Raw genomic sequence first — 19654 nt, 5'->3', positions numbered from 1 at the left:
CTGATATTAGACCCTGAACATCAGATTATCACAAAACTGATCAATTCAGGGTTGTAATGATTAACCTCTTCATATCACTAAAGTCTTTGATCTCTCAAAATAATCTAATTTTTTTAGTAATTCACCAAGTGCACAAAACTGAAGAAACAGTGAAATGATTTCATTTTAGCAGTTAGTTCTGTAAATGTTTTCTTTCTTCAGATATAAGATACGAGGCAGTGAGCACCAGTCTAGGCCAGTGCAAAGACAAGACACAAAGTAACCACATGCACACACAAAGTAACCACATGCACACCTACATTTGCACATTTTCAGATAAAAAAGCATCTCCAGTCCAAACGTGACGTATTGCATGAAGTTCTGTCCAGCTAAAATTAAAATCAGAAAGTTTTGTGCGATTCTCCACGTCCCGCTCTCTCACAGTGATAAGCTTCTATTTCCAATATTTTGTGAGCATCACAGTTGCAGAGTGACCATTTGAGCAATGCAGGTAAGAGGTTTCACAACTGCGTGCAAACTGAGCTCCTACTGAGTGTTAGCGTCCTGAATAGCTCTGTTGTTTCCGCTAAATGTTTTTTTAGATTAACTTTTGCTCCAGAGTAGCTCTTGTCTTGATGAACAAAACGATGCGACGCCATCGACACCTGCTGATGACCGTCTGCGGTAAGATATATTATTTGATCTACAACAGAAATATCTACAGTTTGCTTCAACCTTATGATGAAATGTATTCAATTACATTGAAATATATTTTTAAAGTATAAAACATTTACTTTACCCTCCTGTTATGTTTGTTTCTGAGGTACAGCAATAATGTTCGTGGGTCAATTTGACCCGGGGATGTTTAATCAATCAATATTTGTGCAATGATGTTTTATTATTTCTTAGAAATTAAGGATCAATGATGACAATTTAATCATTTTCTTATTTGGACATAAAAAATGGAATTTACATTTTTTATGTCCACTGCAAAAAATTTTGACACAAAAAAACAATTTCCTTTAAATTGAACTTTTGTAAAGAAAAATTATATTACACATTCTGCGACAGACTGACGACCTGTCCAGGGTGAACCCCGCCTCTCGCCCGCAACGCAGCTGGAGATAAACACCAGCAACTCTCCGACCCTTCAGGGACGAAGGGTGTAAGAAAGTGGATGGACGTGTGGTGCACCTAAAAATCCCACCACAATCTTTAGGGTTTTTTTAAATTATTTTGTAAATAAGTTTCAGATAGAATTTATTCTATGTTCTAAAAGAAATATAACAAATTGCATTTTTGTTTACAGTTTTAATGCTTTCCTGAGGTGGGGACGGGAGTGGTAGCGGTGAGGCGGAACCTTCGTTTGGGGGCGGGGCGTTGCTTCCAGATTGGTTTTGGGATGGACTTCCGCTCTGCCCCAAAAGCAATCTGGAAGCTAAAGACAGCGCTACGCTTCACTGCTGACTCCTCTCTGTTTTCCCTCTAGGTCAGTATATAGTGAAGAAGGCCCACCGGGACGACTTTGTGGGATGTTTGTGTGTTGCCTGACGTGATGTGTCGCTAATCCGCGGTTTCTATGCGCTTTGTTGTTGGTGTTTTCGGGCGGGGGTGGTGTTGCTGTTGTGCTCTCTCGCTCTGGGGACCGTTATGTTTCGGCTTCTTCATTTGGGACCGTTGAAATATAACGTCTCTTTTTAGGACCGTTATATTATAACGTCTCTATATTTTAGAAGTTTGATTTAGTTCTTTTTTTTAAAAAAAAAAAAAGGAAAAGAAGGAATATGGTAGAATTACACTCTGGTTTTGCGGCGGTTGATTTCTTCTCTTTGATGTATATGCCCCGGTTCTCGTCGACATTCAGGTTGATTTTTAAATGATTTTTTTTGCATTTCATGAAGCTGGACCTGTTGTAATGTGGAGTAATTTGCTTTTGTATATTATAAAGGTTTTGTGTGTTCACAAATAAAATGAAAAAGCAATCTGGAAGCTAAAGACAGCGCTACGTTTCACTGCTGACTCCTCTCTGTTTTCCCTCTATATTGCATCAATACTATTACAGTAGTTCTGATACTCGGGACCTGTAATAGATGGATATTACACATGTTTTTCAAAGGTTGATCTTTAAAATTGAACTTGAGACTCACAAACTGTTCTGGATCAAATTGACCCGCTGATTAAAATCCAGATAAATGAGTTGTGCAGAGAGTATTTTATGTTTTCCTCCATTTCCACTGAGTGTCACTCAGTGAAGGTGGAGTTTGTCCACAAGAAAAGAAAAGATTCCTGTCAAAAGTTGTATGAACACCTGCTTTCTCACAGTTTCCTACTGAAGTAAAGAGAATAGTGAGAAAGTGGGCTTGTGTGTCTTTGCGTGCATGTATGTGTGTGTGTGGTGAAACATGGGCCATTGCTGCAAGGAAACATATAGAATTGGACATTTAAAAAAAATTTTTTTTGCACTTTAACTTTAACTTGACTGCAGTATCTATGTAACAAGCAGACGCAGTGTGGTGCAAATGTGTAAAATGAATACATTTTCAATTTATACATAGAGTGCACCTATTAACACAAATAGAAAAAGTGTTATGCAAAAAAAAACTTCCAACTATTTAAAAAAAATTTAAACTTTGAAATGGGTCAATTTGACCCGCAATATAACAGGAGGGTAAAAGACTCAGTAGCACTTCCTGTTTGTGTTGTGACTGAAATGTCAACGTATTTCTTATCTCATACAAACTAATTGTACTTTTTATTTGGAAAATTAGTTTTACAAAACTTGTAAAAATAATAATTATTGTTCACATGTTGAAGCATAAAAACTAAACTGATGTTGTTTTCTGTCTGCAGCAGCTCTGAGTTTTGTGATCAGTGCTGAAGGTTTGATTGAAGTGTTTGGATACAAGAGAAGAGATGTAAAGATTACATGTCACTATGGTCAGATATATAAGAACAGTGAAAAATACCTTTGTAATAATGACTGTGGCTCCAGAGACGTTCTTGTTACAACAACAAAGAAAACTAAAGAAAAATATTCAATTACTGATAATATAAAGATCAGTCGTCACAGTGACCATCTCTGACCTTCAATCACGTGATGCTGGGAAATATTGGTGTGGAATCACAGTGTGGGGAAAAGATCCCTACAGTGAAGTAAAACTGCACATAAAACAAGGTAAATAATAAGTTCGTGTTTCTATATTTCATTCGCAGCAAATTAAAATGAGTTAAATGAAGCATCAATGTCTAACCATGTTAATAATAAACACTTTTAATTAATGCGGAACCTTTTATATGTGTATCATATGTATTAATGATTTTTATGATGGCGCTCATTAAAAAGTAATGTTTGTTACCAGTTTTCTCAATGGTTAATTATGATACATTTTGTGACTTAATATTTATGTGTTTTTATTATGTAAAACATTTTGACACTGCATTGCTGCTGAAAAGTGCTACACAAATAAACTTTATTGAAAAGGAGCCAGCAAGAAGAAAACATCTGACATCAGGAAATACGTGAGATGATTCACTCACAAGATATTAAATAACAATAATTAAACATTTCACCTCCAAAATTCTCACCTTCTTGAAATTTCCTCTATGTCTTTGTTGTGCAAAATATATCAATCTTGCACAGCAGAAATAGACTTAAAGCTGTTGGAAAAGTAAAATTCTGGCTTATGAGTAAAAATATAAGGAATCAGATCAGAGAGTCAATAGAAATCCAGGAAAAATACCTTTTGAAGAATTTTACATTTTCATGAGGCAAATCAAAGCTCAAAGAAAACTACTTGCCCCAACAAGCACTGCACTCTGAGAACACTAAAACAAATGTCTATTGTTAAATCAATGACAGAAGAAAACAGCCACTAACAGTCACAATTGGCTACAAATTATTTTAATAACTAAAAATGGTTAGTTAAATAGGATTTAATTGACTCTCCTGTTACTAAATGTGAGTTTGATAAAAACTTTGTGACAATATTGCGTTTACTAATTGTTTTTAAACATGTCTCTCTGCGTGTCAAGTCCACAGTTTCAACAGCAGATGTCACTAGTGAGAAATGAATGAAATATCAAGTAATGAACTTTTGGGCAAAGCAATGGGCCGGGAAGCTTCATTGGTTCATGAGGCTTCATTTGGTTATCACTACTAGGTATCTCTCAGAGAACAAAATCACAGACAGTCAACACAGAGAAGCTAGAGGTACCATCATTGGCAAATACTCAGGCGCTGACGTGCAGGCAGTCCGCTCCTCTCAAGCTTCAGGATGATTAAAAGATGAACAACAGGTGCGCTGAACCATGGGCCTTAGTGCAGCCTGTAACGCCCTCTGGTGGATGAAATGAGGAACCGTTAACAAACAAGGAGAACCGAACAAACAGGAACCAAAACGCCGGTTCCCAACACATATATTAAACACTTGGAGCTCACTATCTAATATAGCATTTTCTTTGAACAAACAGAAACATTCAGTGGAGGATGCAGATAAACTACCTGGAGCAGGTGGTAAAAGAGAGGAAGATGGTGCTGTTTCCATGGTTACAGCTGTTACTTAACATGGAGTGAACTTCCTTCTCTTCCACCAGATGTTTTCTGCACATGAACAGAATAAAGAAGAACCAATCATGGTGGTTTTCCCTGAAACATGATGTAATCTTGTTTTATTAATGTTCATCTTTTTTAATAGCAAAAGCTAAAAAAAAAACCTTTTTTTTCTAACATTATACCTAAACTAAAATCAGTATGTTATCAAAAGGTTATCTCAATTTTTGAAGTTTCAATGCTGTAATGATTAACATCTTCTTATCACTAATGTCTCTAATCATAAAAAAAAATAATAATAATTCAACTAGTAAGTTTTTATGAATTCAACAGAGAGAAGCAATAAAGACTTCTCAATGCTAAACTGTGCTGGTTCATTTCTTGGTGTGAGAACAAATCAAGTTCCTGAAGAAAATATTTAAGGAAAAGAACATCTAAAGTTCAAACATGAAGATCTGCACAGAAGATTAAAACCAGGAAACTGAGTGTCTCTCAAAACTCCACACCCAATTTGTGGTGGTGAAAAAAATCTATTTCTTGTATTTGTGAGTAAAACCTGTGAACGCCTCAGTTGCAGAGTTATCATTTGACCAATGGAGAAACAAGACATTTCACATTGATGACTTAAGTCGACACGTTCAAAAGGTGTTAAAACTTCTGAGTTCCTCTAAATGTCTCATTTTAAAATAACTTCTACTTCAGTTTAGCTCTGGTTGAGAAGAACAACGAGATGTGGAGCCGTCAACTCATCATCATCTGCAGTAAGACATAATATATTATCTACAGCAGTTTGCTTTAATCTTATGATGAAATTTATTTCATTAAAATAAAATGTGTTTTTAAATTATAAAGCATTTACTTAAAGACTCAGTAGCACTTCCTGTTTGTGTTGTGACTGAAATGTGATCGTCTTATCTCATACAAACTAATTGTGCTTTTAATTTCAAAAAGTTGTTTTACAAAACTTGTAAAAAATAATAATTATTGTTCACATGTGGAAGCATAAAAACTAAACTGATGTTGTTTTCTGTCTGCAGCAGCTCTGAGTTTTGTGATCAGTGCTGAAGGTTTGATCAAAGTGTTTGGATACAAGAGAAGAGATGTAAAGATTACATGTCACTATGATGAGGGATATCAGACCTATGAAAAATACCTTTGTAAGAATAATTGTGACTACAGTGACGTTCTCATTACAACAAGACAGAAAAATAAAGGAAAATATTCCATCACTGATAATATAAAGATCAGAGTCGTCACAGTGACCATCTCTGACCTTCAATCACATGATGCTGGGAAATATTGGTGTGGAATCACTAGACAGGGAACAGATCTCTACACTGAAGTAAAACTGCACATAAAAGAAGGTAAATAATAAGTTCACGTTTCTATATTTCACTCACAGCAAATTAAAATGAGTTAAATGAAGCATCAATGTCTAACCATGTTAATAATAAACACTTTTAATCAATGTGGTCTTAAATTTACCTATTATTAGAAGCAAAATGTATTTTCTAATTTTGCTAGTTGAATTATCAAGTACTTGCAGATCTGGATCGTCTTCTATGTTGAAAATAAATACCTGTTTAGACATCAATGCACACAAGTTAATGCAAGACAATTGTACTAGTCTATAATGTTAAATATAAATCTCTATCAAACAAGAACAACTTTCTTTTATGTGAAGATTTTTTCTAGTTTTTCTTTCACTTTACATTGTTTTTTAACCTCATGTCAGACAGATGTTGCAACAAAGTGAATAAAATCCAAAGTATTGAGGAAGGTTCAGTGACCATCAGCTGTCCGTACGACTCTCAGTCTGTCAACAAGCTGAAGTTCCTCTGCAGAGGAAACCGACCCTCCACTTGTCTTCAGCAGGCAGTGATCACCTCTAGCAACACACAAAATGGACGATTCAGACTCTCTGATGACAGGAAGTCAACAATATTCACAGTGACCATTTCCAGTCTGACCCTGGAGGATTCTGGGTCGTATCTTTGTGGAGTCCAGAGAAACTCAGGATTTGATGATTTCTCTGCTGTTGAGCTGGAGGTCAAAGGTGAGAAGTCAAAACATTCCTTAATTCACCATTCCTCCCGTTTTTGAATTATTGAAAAGAGCACATGATTTATAAACGGATGCACAGATTTTTATCAATAAATCTTTCATAGATTCATGTATGAATAAAATCTCTGACAGAATTAAAGTTGTACAACATCAGTGGCATCGAGGGACGTCCAGTAACTCTGCAGTGTCCTAATTCAGGACAACAACATGATAACAAGAAGTTCCTCTGTAAAGGAGACCAACACAACAACTGTACAGACATGATGGAGAACCAAACAAAGTTCAAGCTGCTCAATGTCTCCTCCATCTGTTTCTCTGTGATCATCACTGAACTGGAAGCAGCTGATGCAGGAACATACTACTGTGGTTCAGACTCTCAGCTGACATTCATAAAGATACAGCTGGCAGTCGGTGAGACCAACACAGAGAGAGACAGAATAATAATAAAAAACAACACAAAATCTAGGTTAAGGTTCTTAACCACATTATGTTTTGTATTTTCTCTCAGACTCTCTACATCAAACCAGCTCTGTGGCTCCAATTAGCTCTGCTGAACAGGTTACATCACAGCCTCCATCACATAAATCTGGTAAACTATTTGTTTGTTTCTTGCTGTTTAATAATTGTGTTTTTTCTCACTCTTTTCATTCCAGTTGTTCCAAATCTCCATAAGTTCTGGTCTAACTGGTCTAACTGGTCAAAGCTGCTCTTATGACACAAAGTGAATCTCTGTATTATTAAACTGAAGGTCATTTCAGCTCCTCAATGTAGGATTTAGTTTTATCAGTAGTGGATGGACTGAAATGACGTAGCTGTTTAAATGCACTCCTAAACATCCACACTCACAAAGTGTTGGGTTTTCTTGTTCAGTACTCATGTTTGACAATGAACCACACTTCTTTGGTTAGATAGCTGTGTTCACTTTATTGCCAACGTTCCAGTTATCAACGTCTTCACTTCTTTGTTTATTAGAACAATGCAGCCTACACACACGAACCTGCTCTCACTGCCCCAGTGGACAGCAGTACAACATGCACATAAACAGAAAGTGACAGGATGCAGAACTTACAACTGTACCTTTCAACGTAAATTAGAATGCATGAACATATAACACAAAATAACTTAAAGACAAGTTAAGATGAGAACATATTCTAACACCCTCCCTTGTTCTCATCTTCTTTACCTTCAAATACTTAATGTCCAAAAAACCATCCTTTGAATTTCAGGAATTTTGCTTTTGGTGCAGGTTTGGTTAAGATATCAGCAACCATATTTTCAGATGGGTAGTACACCACATTTATTTTCCCTTCTCTCAATGCATCATGATAAAATGATAGTTCACATCAATGTGTTTGGATCTCTGTCTGTTCACAGGGTTCTTACACAATGCAATGGCCCCTTGGTTATCACCATGAAGCTGCCAGGCTAGCTGTACTTTTTGCTATCAATACCATTTAAGAGTTGACTTAAATGTAGACTTTCTTGTGTAGCAGCTGTTAACCCAATGTATTCAGCCTCACAGGTGGAAAGAGCCACAGTTGGTTGTTTCTTGGATTTCCAGGAAATGGCTGGACCTTGTGACGTTAAACTAAAACAATAACCTGTGGTGCTGCGTCTGTCCTCTACTGAGGATGCCCAGTCAGAGTCACTGTAGGCTATGAGGTTCAAGTCTTCATTGTTTTTCTTGAAACTTAGTTCATAGTCACAAGTACCTTTCAGATACCTCAAAACATGTTTAGCATTCACTAAATCCTCTGTCATAGGTTTAGCTAAAGTCTGGGAAAGTTTGCTCACTATCCAACTGATGTCTGGTCTGGTGCAGGTCATGGCATAAATCAGACTACCTACTATCTCACAATAGTCTGTAGGATTCATTATTTTTGTTTCATCGCAGTCACGATTTTCTTTGTGATCAAGTTTTAGTTCGCATGGGGTGGATCTTGGTTTGCAGTCCAACATTCCATATTTTTCCAACATTTTTAGGATGTACTTCTTTTGGCTCATTTTTATTTCATCTTCTTTTTGTTCAAAATGAATGCCTAAAAAATTTGATATTTTGTCTAAGTCCTTCATGTTGAACTTTGATTTCATTGTTTCTTTGAAACTGTCCAAAACATCAATGCTGTTAGCAGCAATGATCAAGTCATCCACCCAAATGAGCACAATAACCGTGTCATTTTCTGTTTGTTTTCTATACACACAATGATCAACTAGGTTCCTTTCAAAGTTGTTTTGTTCAAGATGATCATTCAGGAGTTTGTACCAATTTCTTCCAGATTGTTTTAATCCATACAGAGATTTCTTTAATTTATACACATATTTCTGTCCTGTTTTTGTTTGTTGTTCAAACCCCTCGGGCTGTTCCAAGTAAATTTCTTCACAATTGGGGCATGCAAATAAGCTGTTTTGACATCCATCTGATGTACTTTAAGGTTTTTCTGAACTGCTATCTGCATTAATGCTCGCACTGATGTTATGTTAGCTGTTGGAGCAATGGTTTCATGGTAGTCTATACCTTCTGTTTGGCTGTAGCCTTTTGCTACATACCTAGCTTTGAAAATCTCTTTCCTTCCTTTTCTTTGAGTGTATATACCCACTTCCTCCAACTGTGTTCCTACCTCTGGTAGAACGCTCAGTTCAAATGTTTCGGTTTCTTTAAGAGAGTCAATTTCGTCCCTCATTGCCTGTCTCCATCTGTCTGCCTGTGGTGACTTCTGAGCCTCACTGAATGTTTGAGGGATACCAAGCACAGCCCTGTAACAGTGATCAACAGTTATTTGTGTTGCATCTTTAGTCTTAGGATCTAATTGGTAATCTTCAAGGTATTTTGGGGTCTTTTCTCTTCTTTTGGATAACGATCTCCTTGCTTCGTTTGAGTTTGATCACCATCAATTTCACTCCCAGTGAGATCATCTGAAAATTCTGCATTTTGAGTTCCTTGAAGAGTAAGTTCCTCTTTGTCACTTGGGGTAACATCCTGGGTTAAGGGTGTTACATCATGTCTGTTTGCCTGCATCGTGTATCTATGATCCTGGATCCCTTCATCCCAAATATCTGTCTGTGTCTGTTGGTCAACACCATTTTCTTTGATGAACCTTACTAGCCTGTGTCTGAAACTTTTCTCGCCTGTGGTGGTACACACCAAATAATAAGCTGTTCTTGCTGTACCCTAAAACAGTCCCTTTTCCCTCTTGAGTCTAATTTCTTGTGGTGTTGTTAAGAATAACACTCTGATCCAAATACACACATGTTTTAAATATTGGTCTTTCTTCCTGTCATCAAGAAATATGGGGTGTTTTTGGTTCTGTTATTATAACATCTGTTGCGAATGTGGGCAGCACACTGAACAGCATATGGCCACAGTTCTTTAGGTAAGCCCTTTTCTGATAACATACACCTTCCCATTTCAAAAAGCGTTCTCCACCGTCTCTCTGCTTTTCCGCTTTGGTGTGGGGAGTATGGTGACGCTTCATGTCTAATGCCTTTATCTCTGAGTAGTGTTTGAAAATCATTACATGTACTCGGTACCATTGTCTGACCTAAGACACTTAACATTACCATAGGGTGCAGTCTGCCAGAAACTGCTTTGTTGCCTTAGTCACATCACTTTTGTTTTTCAGAAAATAGACTGCAATAGATCCTGAGAAGTCATCAGTAAAGGAAATCGCATATCTGTGTCCTTCTAAGCCTGTAGGGTCAATAGGTCCTGATAGGTCAGTATGAACCAACCTAGTGGCTTGCTCGTTTTAACATCTGACTCTTTGTTTCTGCTGTTGATAAATTTCCCTTCTGTACAGATGTTACACTCCATTTTACTGTTGTCAGTAACTTTCATTCCCTCTACCACATTTTGTAATTTCATAACATCAGCCATGTTACAATGTCCTAATATTTCATGCCATGTTTTCAGATCACAAGCTAGCTTCACTTTATCTCTGCTCATCATATCATTTACGTTTTTCTCAATGCATCCTTCATTAATGCTTTTCATCCTGAGGTCATACAGTTTCTCATGAGCCTCAATAGGGAACACAGTACCATCTTTACTCAGCAGCTCATTCTGCCCATCTGTGAATGTTACACTGGCTCCATTGGCTGTAGCTGATATCACAGAAAATATGCTCTGTGGGTAGGATGGGATGAATAAAGCATTTTTCAGAGTAACTTTAACATACCTCCCCTTTGAGTTCAACAGTTCAATCTGTGCATCACCACGCTTCAGTGCAACATTGTTCATCTTCTTTCCATCTGCCAGTTCCATGTAATGTCTACTTGGATCAAAAGTCTTGTCAATTCTTGTGAACAGCTCTTCATCAGTGATAATGTGTGATGTGGCTCCACAGTCCACCATTATTCCATTAAGTCTGATGTTGTCAGACAGAAGATTCCGGCTGACTTTGAATACCATGGTCTGGTCCTCCTCATGGTTGTCCTGCATGTCTGAAGTCTGCTTGGCATCATCTTTTCGTTTCGATCTTCTTCTGCATGTCTCTCACTGTGGGTTGTGCTTCTGTGGTAGCTGCACCATTTTACGTTGGTCTTTTGGCGGCGGTCTCTCGCCATGTGCCCCGCTGTCCACAGTTGTAGCAGTTTTTGTTGTCATGTCCACTTTCATTACATTATCTGACTTGCTGCTTACAAACTTTTCTGTCTCTTCATAGCTTCGAAGTCTGCTCTTAAACTGAGCGAACGTCAAATCTTCACTGCTCTGTGTTGTGTGAATAGCAAAAGGTTTGTATGATTCTGGGAGTCCCTTCAGAATCATTGCTATTATTAGTCCGTCACTAATAACCTCTTTTGCATTTCTCAGAGACGTTATCGCTTTTTCAGCACGTAAAACATGATCTGTCACTGTTTCGCCGGGTTCCTTTAGTAGGGACGTGAGCTCTGTGTAAAGGGCGATGATCCTGGGCTTACCCTGGCTGGCGTAATGTCCGCGTAGTATCTGCAGAGCTTTCTTCCCATCGTCGGCGGCATCTCTCATCACCAACGACAGGCTCTTATCATCGAGGACCTGGATTAGTTCCGCGTAACATTCCGCGTTTTTCTCTTCGTCTGGGTCCGCGGTAGATAGGATGGTGTCTTTTAGGCCTAGCGTTCTTAAGTAAGCGAGGAACTTTACCTCCCAAAGATCGTAGTTGTTTTCGTCTCCGTTGAAAACTAGTCTGTCCCATCGTCCTCCCGTGCGGTGCCTGGGCCCATAACCTGTTGGGTTTTCTTGTTCAGTACTCATGTTTGACAATGAACCACACTTCTTTGGTTAGATAGCTGTGTTCACTTTATTGCCAACGTTCCAGTTATCAACGTCTTCACTTCTTTGTTTATTAGAACAATGCAGTCTACACACAACTTGCTCTCACTGCCCCCAGTGGACAACAGCAGTACAACATGCACATAAACAGAAAGTGACAGGATGCAGAACTTACAACTGTACCTTTCAACGTAAATTAGAATGCATGAACATATAACACAAAATAACTTAAAGACAAGTTAAGATGAGAACATATTCTAACACAAAGCATCAACACATTCATGCACTTCACACATTCAGAGTACATCAGCATTAGAGAATGTTATGCCACCATCTTTATGTATCTTGCTCAAGGACTCCTTGAAATGGAGAAAGAAATCAAGTTCCTCTTTCATTAGATTGAGTCATGCTGCTGACTTTTGAGTTGTGGACTTTTTCAAGTTTCTGAGTTTTGAGTTTGAGACAAAATGACAACATTCACATCACAGATCTTGATGCTTAATTCAATTTTTTTGCAAAAATACAATCTTTAGGTTTTTTTGCGTGGTCGTTCATACTTCTAATTAAATCGGGCTGCAATCAGACGTCTGTGCCAACGGTTTACAACACAAAAGCAACTCACAATCATAGAAGAACGTTGACATCACTCAGCAGTGCACTGTTCATGGAAGTAAGAGTAGATGCAGCCATTTACAGATCAATTTAAAAGTATCTTGTGACAGTATCTATCATGACAATGAACACAAGAAAAACTTATTAAATGAAAACACAACTAACATTAAAGGCCTTTTATGGTGAATTGACTGCAAACTCTGCATAGATCTGTTTGGATTGAAGTCAGAACCAGGAGTGGTGGGACTGTGATGTCATGTGACTCAGTGGCACAAATGTTTTTCAGATTTTCATAATTATAATGTTCAACCATTGTTCAAGTCCAGTTTTTCTTCTTCTGGTGCCTATCAGACATCAGTGGCAGAAAAGTTGGATAAAAAGCCACATGACTGTTCAGACTGCAAACCTTCAAAAACAATCAGATACATTTTTGATTTAGTTCCACATATGGAAGTGGCACAGACTGGATTTTTATTTGAAGATGAAACAAACAAAATAGGTCCATTCAGACTGCCATGAAAAAGTCAGAAAAGTGTCTCTTTATAAAGAGTCATGCCACTGAGGTTTGAACTAGAAATGGTTGAAATAATGATTTACCATAATTGATTTAAATGTATTAACAAGTTAAGAAAATCATCTAAATGTGGTGGAGATAGAACGAGAAAACAGGAACATGGCTATCAGGTCTGACTAAAATAAGTAATTTATGTGATTCTGTGTTGTTTCTATGGAGGGTTCTGTTTCTGGAGAACCAGCTAAGTTCTCCATTTCCTTGTTTTCAGACGTTTATTTATTCTACATTCTGCCTGCGGTCTTCGCTCTGCTTCTGATCCTGACATTTGTCCTTTTGCTGGTTTTAAAATGCAAATCAAGGATCAAGCAAGGTACATTTATACAGATTATACACCAACACATAAATCCCCCACAGAATCACATCATGTTTACTTTGTGTTTTCAGTGGATGGAGTCAATTCAAACGTGTTGAACTCTGATGACAGTAATGTGGAGATGAGAACCAATGATGTGAGTAAAAACAAGACTTCAGCTCTAAAATATTATTTTTCTGCCTGCAAATAAAATCTTATTTCTTTTATTTCTTTAGATCTACGATTTACAAGAGGATGCTGTTTACATGAACTCTTCCACTCCAAACATGTTAAGTCATGACAATGATATCTACAACAACATCCTTTAAAGGAGACCAGCAGAAGTTAGGAAACACGTGACCAGTGTTTCTCACATCTAGTGTAACAGCTCACTATAGCAACCAGATGCTGGTGTATTTTCATTTAGACATGTTTTTAATATTTATTAAATAACATTATCTGAACTTGAGCTATCCAATATTTCCAAATGCTGTAATTTCAATGTTATTGCATTGAATATATAAGCTGCAATAAACCAACCTTTTCACCAATCCTGTGCATTTAATCAAATTGTTCTTACTGACACTTAGAATCTTGAGCATCGTAATCTGCATCAAGCAAATATCTTATTGGCATGCAAAGTCTAATTGCATGACACTTGGCATATGTAAGGAAATAGTTGTTACAATTTAATCAGTGATATATTGTACACCAACTCCAATATACAAACATGATCTGAACTGAAACTCTAATGTAAAAATAAGTTTTAAACATTCATTCTAAGAAAAAAATGGGACTGAACAACTGAGGAAGAACCTAAATTCCTTTTTAAAAGTAGTTAAAGAAATTGTTTAAAATTACCGAGTATTAGATGAATATTTAAAAAGACATTTAAAAAAAAGAGTATTAAACTATACATCTGGTTTTTTTTAATTTTGAATGTTTATGGGAATACTTTGAAGGGTTTTTTACTCCAATGTGGTGTAACATGGTCCTTTCATTAAATGCTTGTCCACAAGGACTACAGCAGAATGGTTTGTCAACAGTGTGGATTCTTATGTGATTGTTTAAATGAAGTTTTGTGTGTGACGACCCCCAGCCTGCTGTTTTGGACCCCATGTGGAGGCGTCGCTTGACCAGACCTGGGAGCAGAGGCTGAGGCCTGTGGGGGCCAACCAGTCCATGACTGAGGGAGATCCAGGAGGAGGACCAGGCTGAAGGGAGAACACGCCGGTGTAACGGTTCTTGGGCTGCTGCCCACTACCTCTAGACAATCATTTTAATAATAAATGCCTCTGAAGGGCTTGAAATGGTTCTTGTTGTCGTGGCCTCAGTTCTTGTTGTGGTCATCAGAGTCGGGTCATAACGTTGTGTAACAGATATCTGATAATAATATTTAATACTTATTAGTTTTTATCTCTAATGTTATTAAGGTGTGTTAAAACTATATGCAGACAGAACAAGTCAGATTGACATGTACTGTCATATCAGCCTGGACACTGAAGGACAGGACATCAGTTCACTGTGTGACGATTTGCATCTTCTGGCTCTGTTGTGTTTCTGAAACCAGGAAGGAATTTAAAAAGAAGTTTAAAAAATCTATACATACAAAAAATATTCTCACCTATGGCAGATTTTGGTCCTATTTTAATTTCAGCATTTTCCTTTAAAGTAATTTTAACATTTTGGAGTTTCATAATCTGAGTCTCAACTTGAACCACTAGAGGGAGCTAAAGATTAGTCTGATGTTGGGGCGGCCTTCATACATTAAACACTTGGAGCTCACTATCTAATATAACATTTTCTTTGAACAAACAGAAACATTCAGTGGAGGATGCAGATAAACCACCTGGAGCAGGCGGTAAAAGAGAGGAAGATGGTGCTGTTTCCATGGTTACAGCTGTTACTTAACATGCAGTGAACTTCCTTCTCTTCCACCAGATGTTTTCTGCACATGAACAGAATAAAGAAGAACCAATCATGGTGGTTTTCCCTGAAACATGATGTAATCTTCTTTTATTAATGTTAATCTTTTTTAATAGCAAAAGCTAAAAAAAAAACCTTTTTTTCTAACATTATACCTAAACTAAAATCAGTATGTTATCAAAAGATTATCTCAATTTTTGAAGGTTCAATGCTGTAATGATTAACATCTTCTTATCACTAATGTCTCTAATCATAAAAAAAATAATTCAACTAGTAAGTTTTTATGAATTCAACAGAGAGAAGCAATAAAGACTTCTCAATGCTAAACTGTGCTGGTTCATTTCTTGGTGTGAGAACAAATCAAGTTCCTGAAGAAAATATTTAAGGAAAAGAACATCTAAAGTTCAAACATGAAGATCTGCACAGAAGATTAAAACCAGGAAACTGAGTGTCCCTCAATAATCCACCCCCAATTTGTTGTGGTGAAAAAAATCTATTTCCTGTATTTGTGGGTAAAGCCTGTGAACGCCTCAGTTGCAGAGTTTTCATTTGACCAATGGAGAAACAAGACATTTCACACTGGTGACTTAAGTCGACACGTTCAAAAGGTGTTAAAACTTCTGAGTTCGTCTAAAGGTCTCATTTTAAAATAACTTCTACTTCAGTTTAGCTCTGGTTGAGAAGAACAACGAGATGTGGAGCCATCAACTCATCATCATCTGCAGTAAGACATAATATATTATCTACAGCAGTTTGCTTTAATCTTATGATGAAATTTATTTCATTAAAATAAAATGTGTTTTTAAATTATAAAGCATTTACTTAAAGACTCAGTAGCACTTCCTGTTTGTGTTGTGACTGAAATGTGATCATCTTATCTCATACAAACTAATTGTGCTTTTTATTTGAAAAAGTAGTTTTACAAAACTTGTAAATAATAATTATTGTTCACATGTTGAAGCATAAAAACTAAACTGATGTTGTTTTCTGTCTGCAGCAGCTCTGAGTTTTGTGATCAGTGCTGAAGGTTTGATCAAAGTGTTTGGATACGAGGGAAGAGATGTAAAGATTACATGTCGCTATGATGAGGGATTTCAGAACTATGAAAAATACCTTTGTAAGAATAATTGTGACTACAGTGACGTTCTCGTTACAACAAGACAGAAAAATAAAGGAAAATATTCCATCACTGATAATATAAAGATCAGAGTCGTCACAGTGACCATCTCTGACCTTCAATCACGTGATGCTGGGAAATATTGGTGTGGAATCACTAGACAGGGAACAGATCTCTACACTGAAGTAAAACTGCACATAAAAGAAGGTAAATAATAAGTTCATGTTTCTATATTTCACTCACAGCAAATTAAAATGAGTTAAATGAAGCATCAATGTCTAACCATGTTAATAATAAACATTTTTATCAATGTGGTCTTAAATTTACCTATTATTAGAAGCAAAATGTATTTTCTAATTTTGCTAGTTGAATTATCAAGTACTTGCAGATCTGGATCGTCTTCTATGTTGAAAATAAATACCTGTTTAGACATCAATGCACACAAGTTAATGCAAGACAATTGTACTAGTCTATAATGTTAAATATAAATCTCTATCAAACAAGAACAACTTTCTTTTATGTGAAGATTTTTTATAGTTTTTCTTTCACTTTACATTGTTTTTTTAACCTCATGTCAGACAGATGTTGCAACAAAGTGAATAAAACCCAAAGTATTGAGGAAGGTTCAGTGACCATCAGCTGTCCGTACGACTCTCAGTCTGTCAACAAGCTGAAGTTCCTCTGCAGAGGAAACCGACCCTCCACTTGTCTTCAGCAGGCAGTGATCACCTCTAGCAACACACAAAATGGACGATTCAGACTCTCTGATGACAGGAAGTCAACAATATTCACAGTGACCATTTCCAGTCTGACCCTGGAGGATTCTGGGTCGTATCTTTGTGGAGTCCAGAGAAACTCAGGATTTGATGATTTCTCTGCTGTTGAGCTGGAGGTCAAAGGTGAGAAGTCAAAACATTCCTTAATTCACCATTCCTCCCGTTTTTGAATTATTGAAAAGAGCACATGATTTATAAATGGATGCACAGATTTTTATCAATAAATCTTTTATAGATTCATGTATGAATAAAATCTCTGACAGAAATAAAGACGAACAAATACAGTGGCATCGAGGGACGTCCAGTAACTCTGCAGTGTCCTAATTCAGGACAACAACATGATAACAAGAAGTTCCTCTGTAAAGGAGACCAACACAACAATTGTACAGACATGATGGAGAACCAAACAAAGTTCAAGCTGCTCAATGTCTCCTCCATCTGTTTCTCTGTGATCATCACTGAACTGGAAGCAGCTGATGCAGGAACATACTACTGTGGTTCAGACTCTCAGCTGACATTCATAAAGATACAGCTGGCAGTCGGTGAGACCAACACAGAGACAGAATAATAAAAAACAACACAAAATCTAGGTTAAGGTTTTTAACCACATTATGTTTTGTTTTTTCTCTCAGACTCTCTACATCAAACCAGCTCTGTGGCTCCAATTAGCTCTGCTGAACAGGTTACATCACAGCCTCCATCACATAATCCTGGTAAACTATTTGTTTCTTTTTGTTTAATACTTGTGTTTTTTCTCACTCTTTTCATTCCAGTTGTTACAAATCTCCATATGTTCTGGTCTAACTGGTCTAACTGGTCAAAGCTGCTCTTATGACACAAAGTGAATCTCTGTATTATTAAACTGAAGGTCATTTCAGCTCCTCAATGTAGGATTTAGTTTTATCAGTAGTGGATGGGCTGAAATGACGTAGCTGTTTAAATGCACTCCTAAACATCCACACTCACAAAGCATCAACACATTCATGCACTTCACACATTCAGAGTACATCAGCAATTTTAAGAGATCCTGTTGAAACGTCAATTGCTCCAAATAGTTCAAGTCGTGCCGCGACAAGCCCTCAATGTGCCTCCACATTGACTATGAATGTAAACCAGACACGCCTGACGCTCAAAACGAGTTTGGTGTGAACGCACCATTAGTTGACAGGTAATCCATAAATAGTGTCTGAATATTTAGTGTTGCTTATTCTGAAGGGCTGAGGCAAGCGATACAAGTAATTTGTGTGTGGGGTCGGTCGGACAACACTCATGTACAAAGGTTAAATTATTATTACATGCTTTCATTCTCTGCGTCTGTTTCCGGGAAATTTTCTGTCCAGGCCTATTAAATTCTCCTTTCTCTTCTTTTCAGACCTGACCTTATTTTACATCCTGCGCGTCGTCCTGTTTCTGCTGTGGATCCTGCCGTTTGTCCTTCTGATGATTCCTAAAAGAAAATCAAAGCAACAAGGTGAATTTACCTAGAACATCAACATACGTTACTAAAAGTTGAGAAAAAAACCCAGAAAATACAAAGACAATGTTTTTTATTGTTCTTGTAGACATCCAAAAGAATGTACTGAACACCTCTGATACTTCTGAGAACCCGAGAATCAATGATGTAAGTCCACAAAGTTACAACTCTTAAAGATTTTTCTTGCGAGGACATTGGATAAGTTTTTATTAACTATAAAATAAATTTGCTTACTGGAAACACACCAATTAAAAAAAAGCCTTATGATTTTCAAATTTTCAATAAAAGTTTTGACCTAATGTAAGTTGGTTTTTAGTTGTATCAAAATAGGTGTATTTCGAAAAAACTGCAATTGAAACACTTTATTCACATCACAAGTCACATGATACACAGCCGGATCTTATTGCTGGCGAAAATGCAAACAAACACAAAAATCCTGCCAACCTGTCAGGATTCAGTACACACAGTAGCATGCTGTGGGGTTTCAGTCAGGGCCTTCAAGAGACGTCAACTATACCTGAACAATACACACCATTTGCAGGACAGTGTAAAAACTATTCACCACACCAAGCCACATACATCCAATAATATGGAAATAAATAAAAATACACCAAGTAAAGCAACAATGGAGCCAAACAATCTCAAGCAATATATCAATGTATATTTTAACAAAATACACAAATAGCAGCACATATAATTGAACATCCACCATTTAGCAAAACTTTTCTGTGTTCCCCAGTTGATCTCAACATCAGTCCAAACTGCTGATATAGCAAATGAGCAATTAAAAGAAAAAATATTAAGTAAAGTATTGTAATGACGCCAACACCACAGCTGTAGTCTCGCCAAACAGGGTTCATTAGAATAAGTACAGCTGCTATTCCTGAGTCCATGGCTCACGCCTCTAACAAACTGGTACTCTCAACAGATAGCTTCACTGCTAACCCAACTCTGAACTCTCTCCACTTCCGGTTCTGGTACTGCTGATCCCCACATGACAGTCCTAGCACATGTGAGCGGGAGTCAGCATTGTCAGACAA

At 37.1% G+C, this 19654-nt stretch overlaps 1 protein-coding gene across 1 annotated transcript; it reads left to right on the top strand.

The window, feature by feature from the left end:
- The first annotated feature begins 626 nt into the window (after positions 1 to 626).
- On the top strand, positions 627 to 13749 carry LOC122829311 (polymeric immunoglobulin receptor-like). Its single transcript, XM_044113754.1, has 9 exons — positions 627 to 663; positions 1469 to 1513; positions 5566 to 5892; positions 6264 to 6584; positions 6725 to 7003; positions 7101 to 7181; positions 13238 to 13339; positions 13414 to 13478; positions 13558 to 13749. The coding sequence occupies exons 1-9, from the start codon at positions 627 to 629 to the stop codon at positions 13648 to 13650; spliced, it is 1350 nt and encodes a 449-aa protein (XP_043969689.1). The 3' UTR covers positions 13651 to 13749.
- Positions 13750 to 19654: the final 5905 nt, after the last annotated feature.

This window comes from Gambusia affinis, linkage group LG04 (assembly GCF_019740435.1).
Source record: "Gambusia affinis linkage group LG04, SWU_Gaff_1.0, whole genome shotgun sequence".
NCBI classification, from domain to species: Eukaryota; Metazoa; Chordata; class Actinopteri; order Cyprinodontiformes; family Poeciliidae; genus Gambusia; species Gambusia affinis.
The sequence above is the reverse complement of the archived record's forward strand: the minus strand, read 5'-3'. Positions and strand labels throughout refer to the sequence as shown.

Bases quoted from the DNA above. Each gene is read 5' to 3' on its own strand.
- LOC122829311 (XM_044113754.1), top strand. From the start codon at position 627: ATGCGACGCCATCGACACCTGCTGATGACCGTCTGCG. The intron at 7,182-13,237 runs GTAAACTATTTG...CCTTGTTTTCAG, and splicing joins GCCTCCATCACATAAATCTG to ACGTTTATTTATTCTACATT. The intron at 13,479-13,557 runs GTGAGTAAAAAC...TTATTTCTTTAG, and splicing joins TGGAGATGAGAACCAATGAT to ATCTACGATTTACAAGAGGA.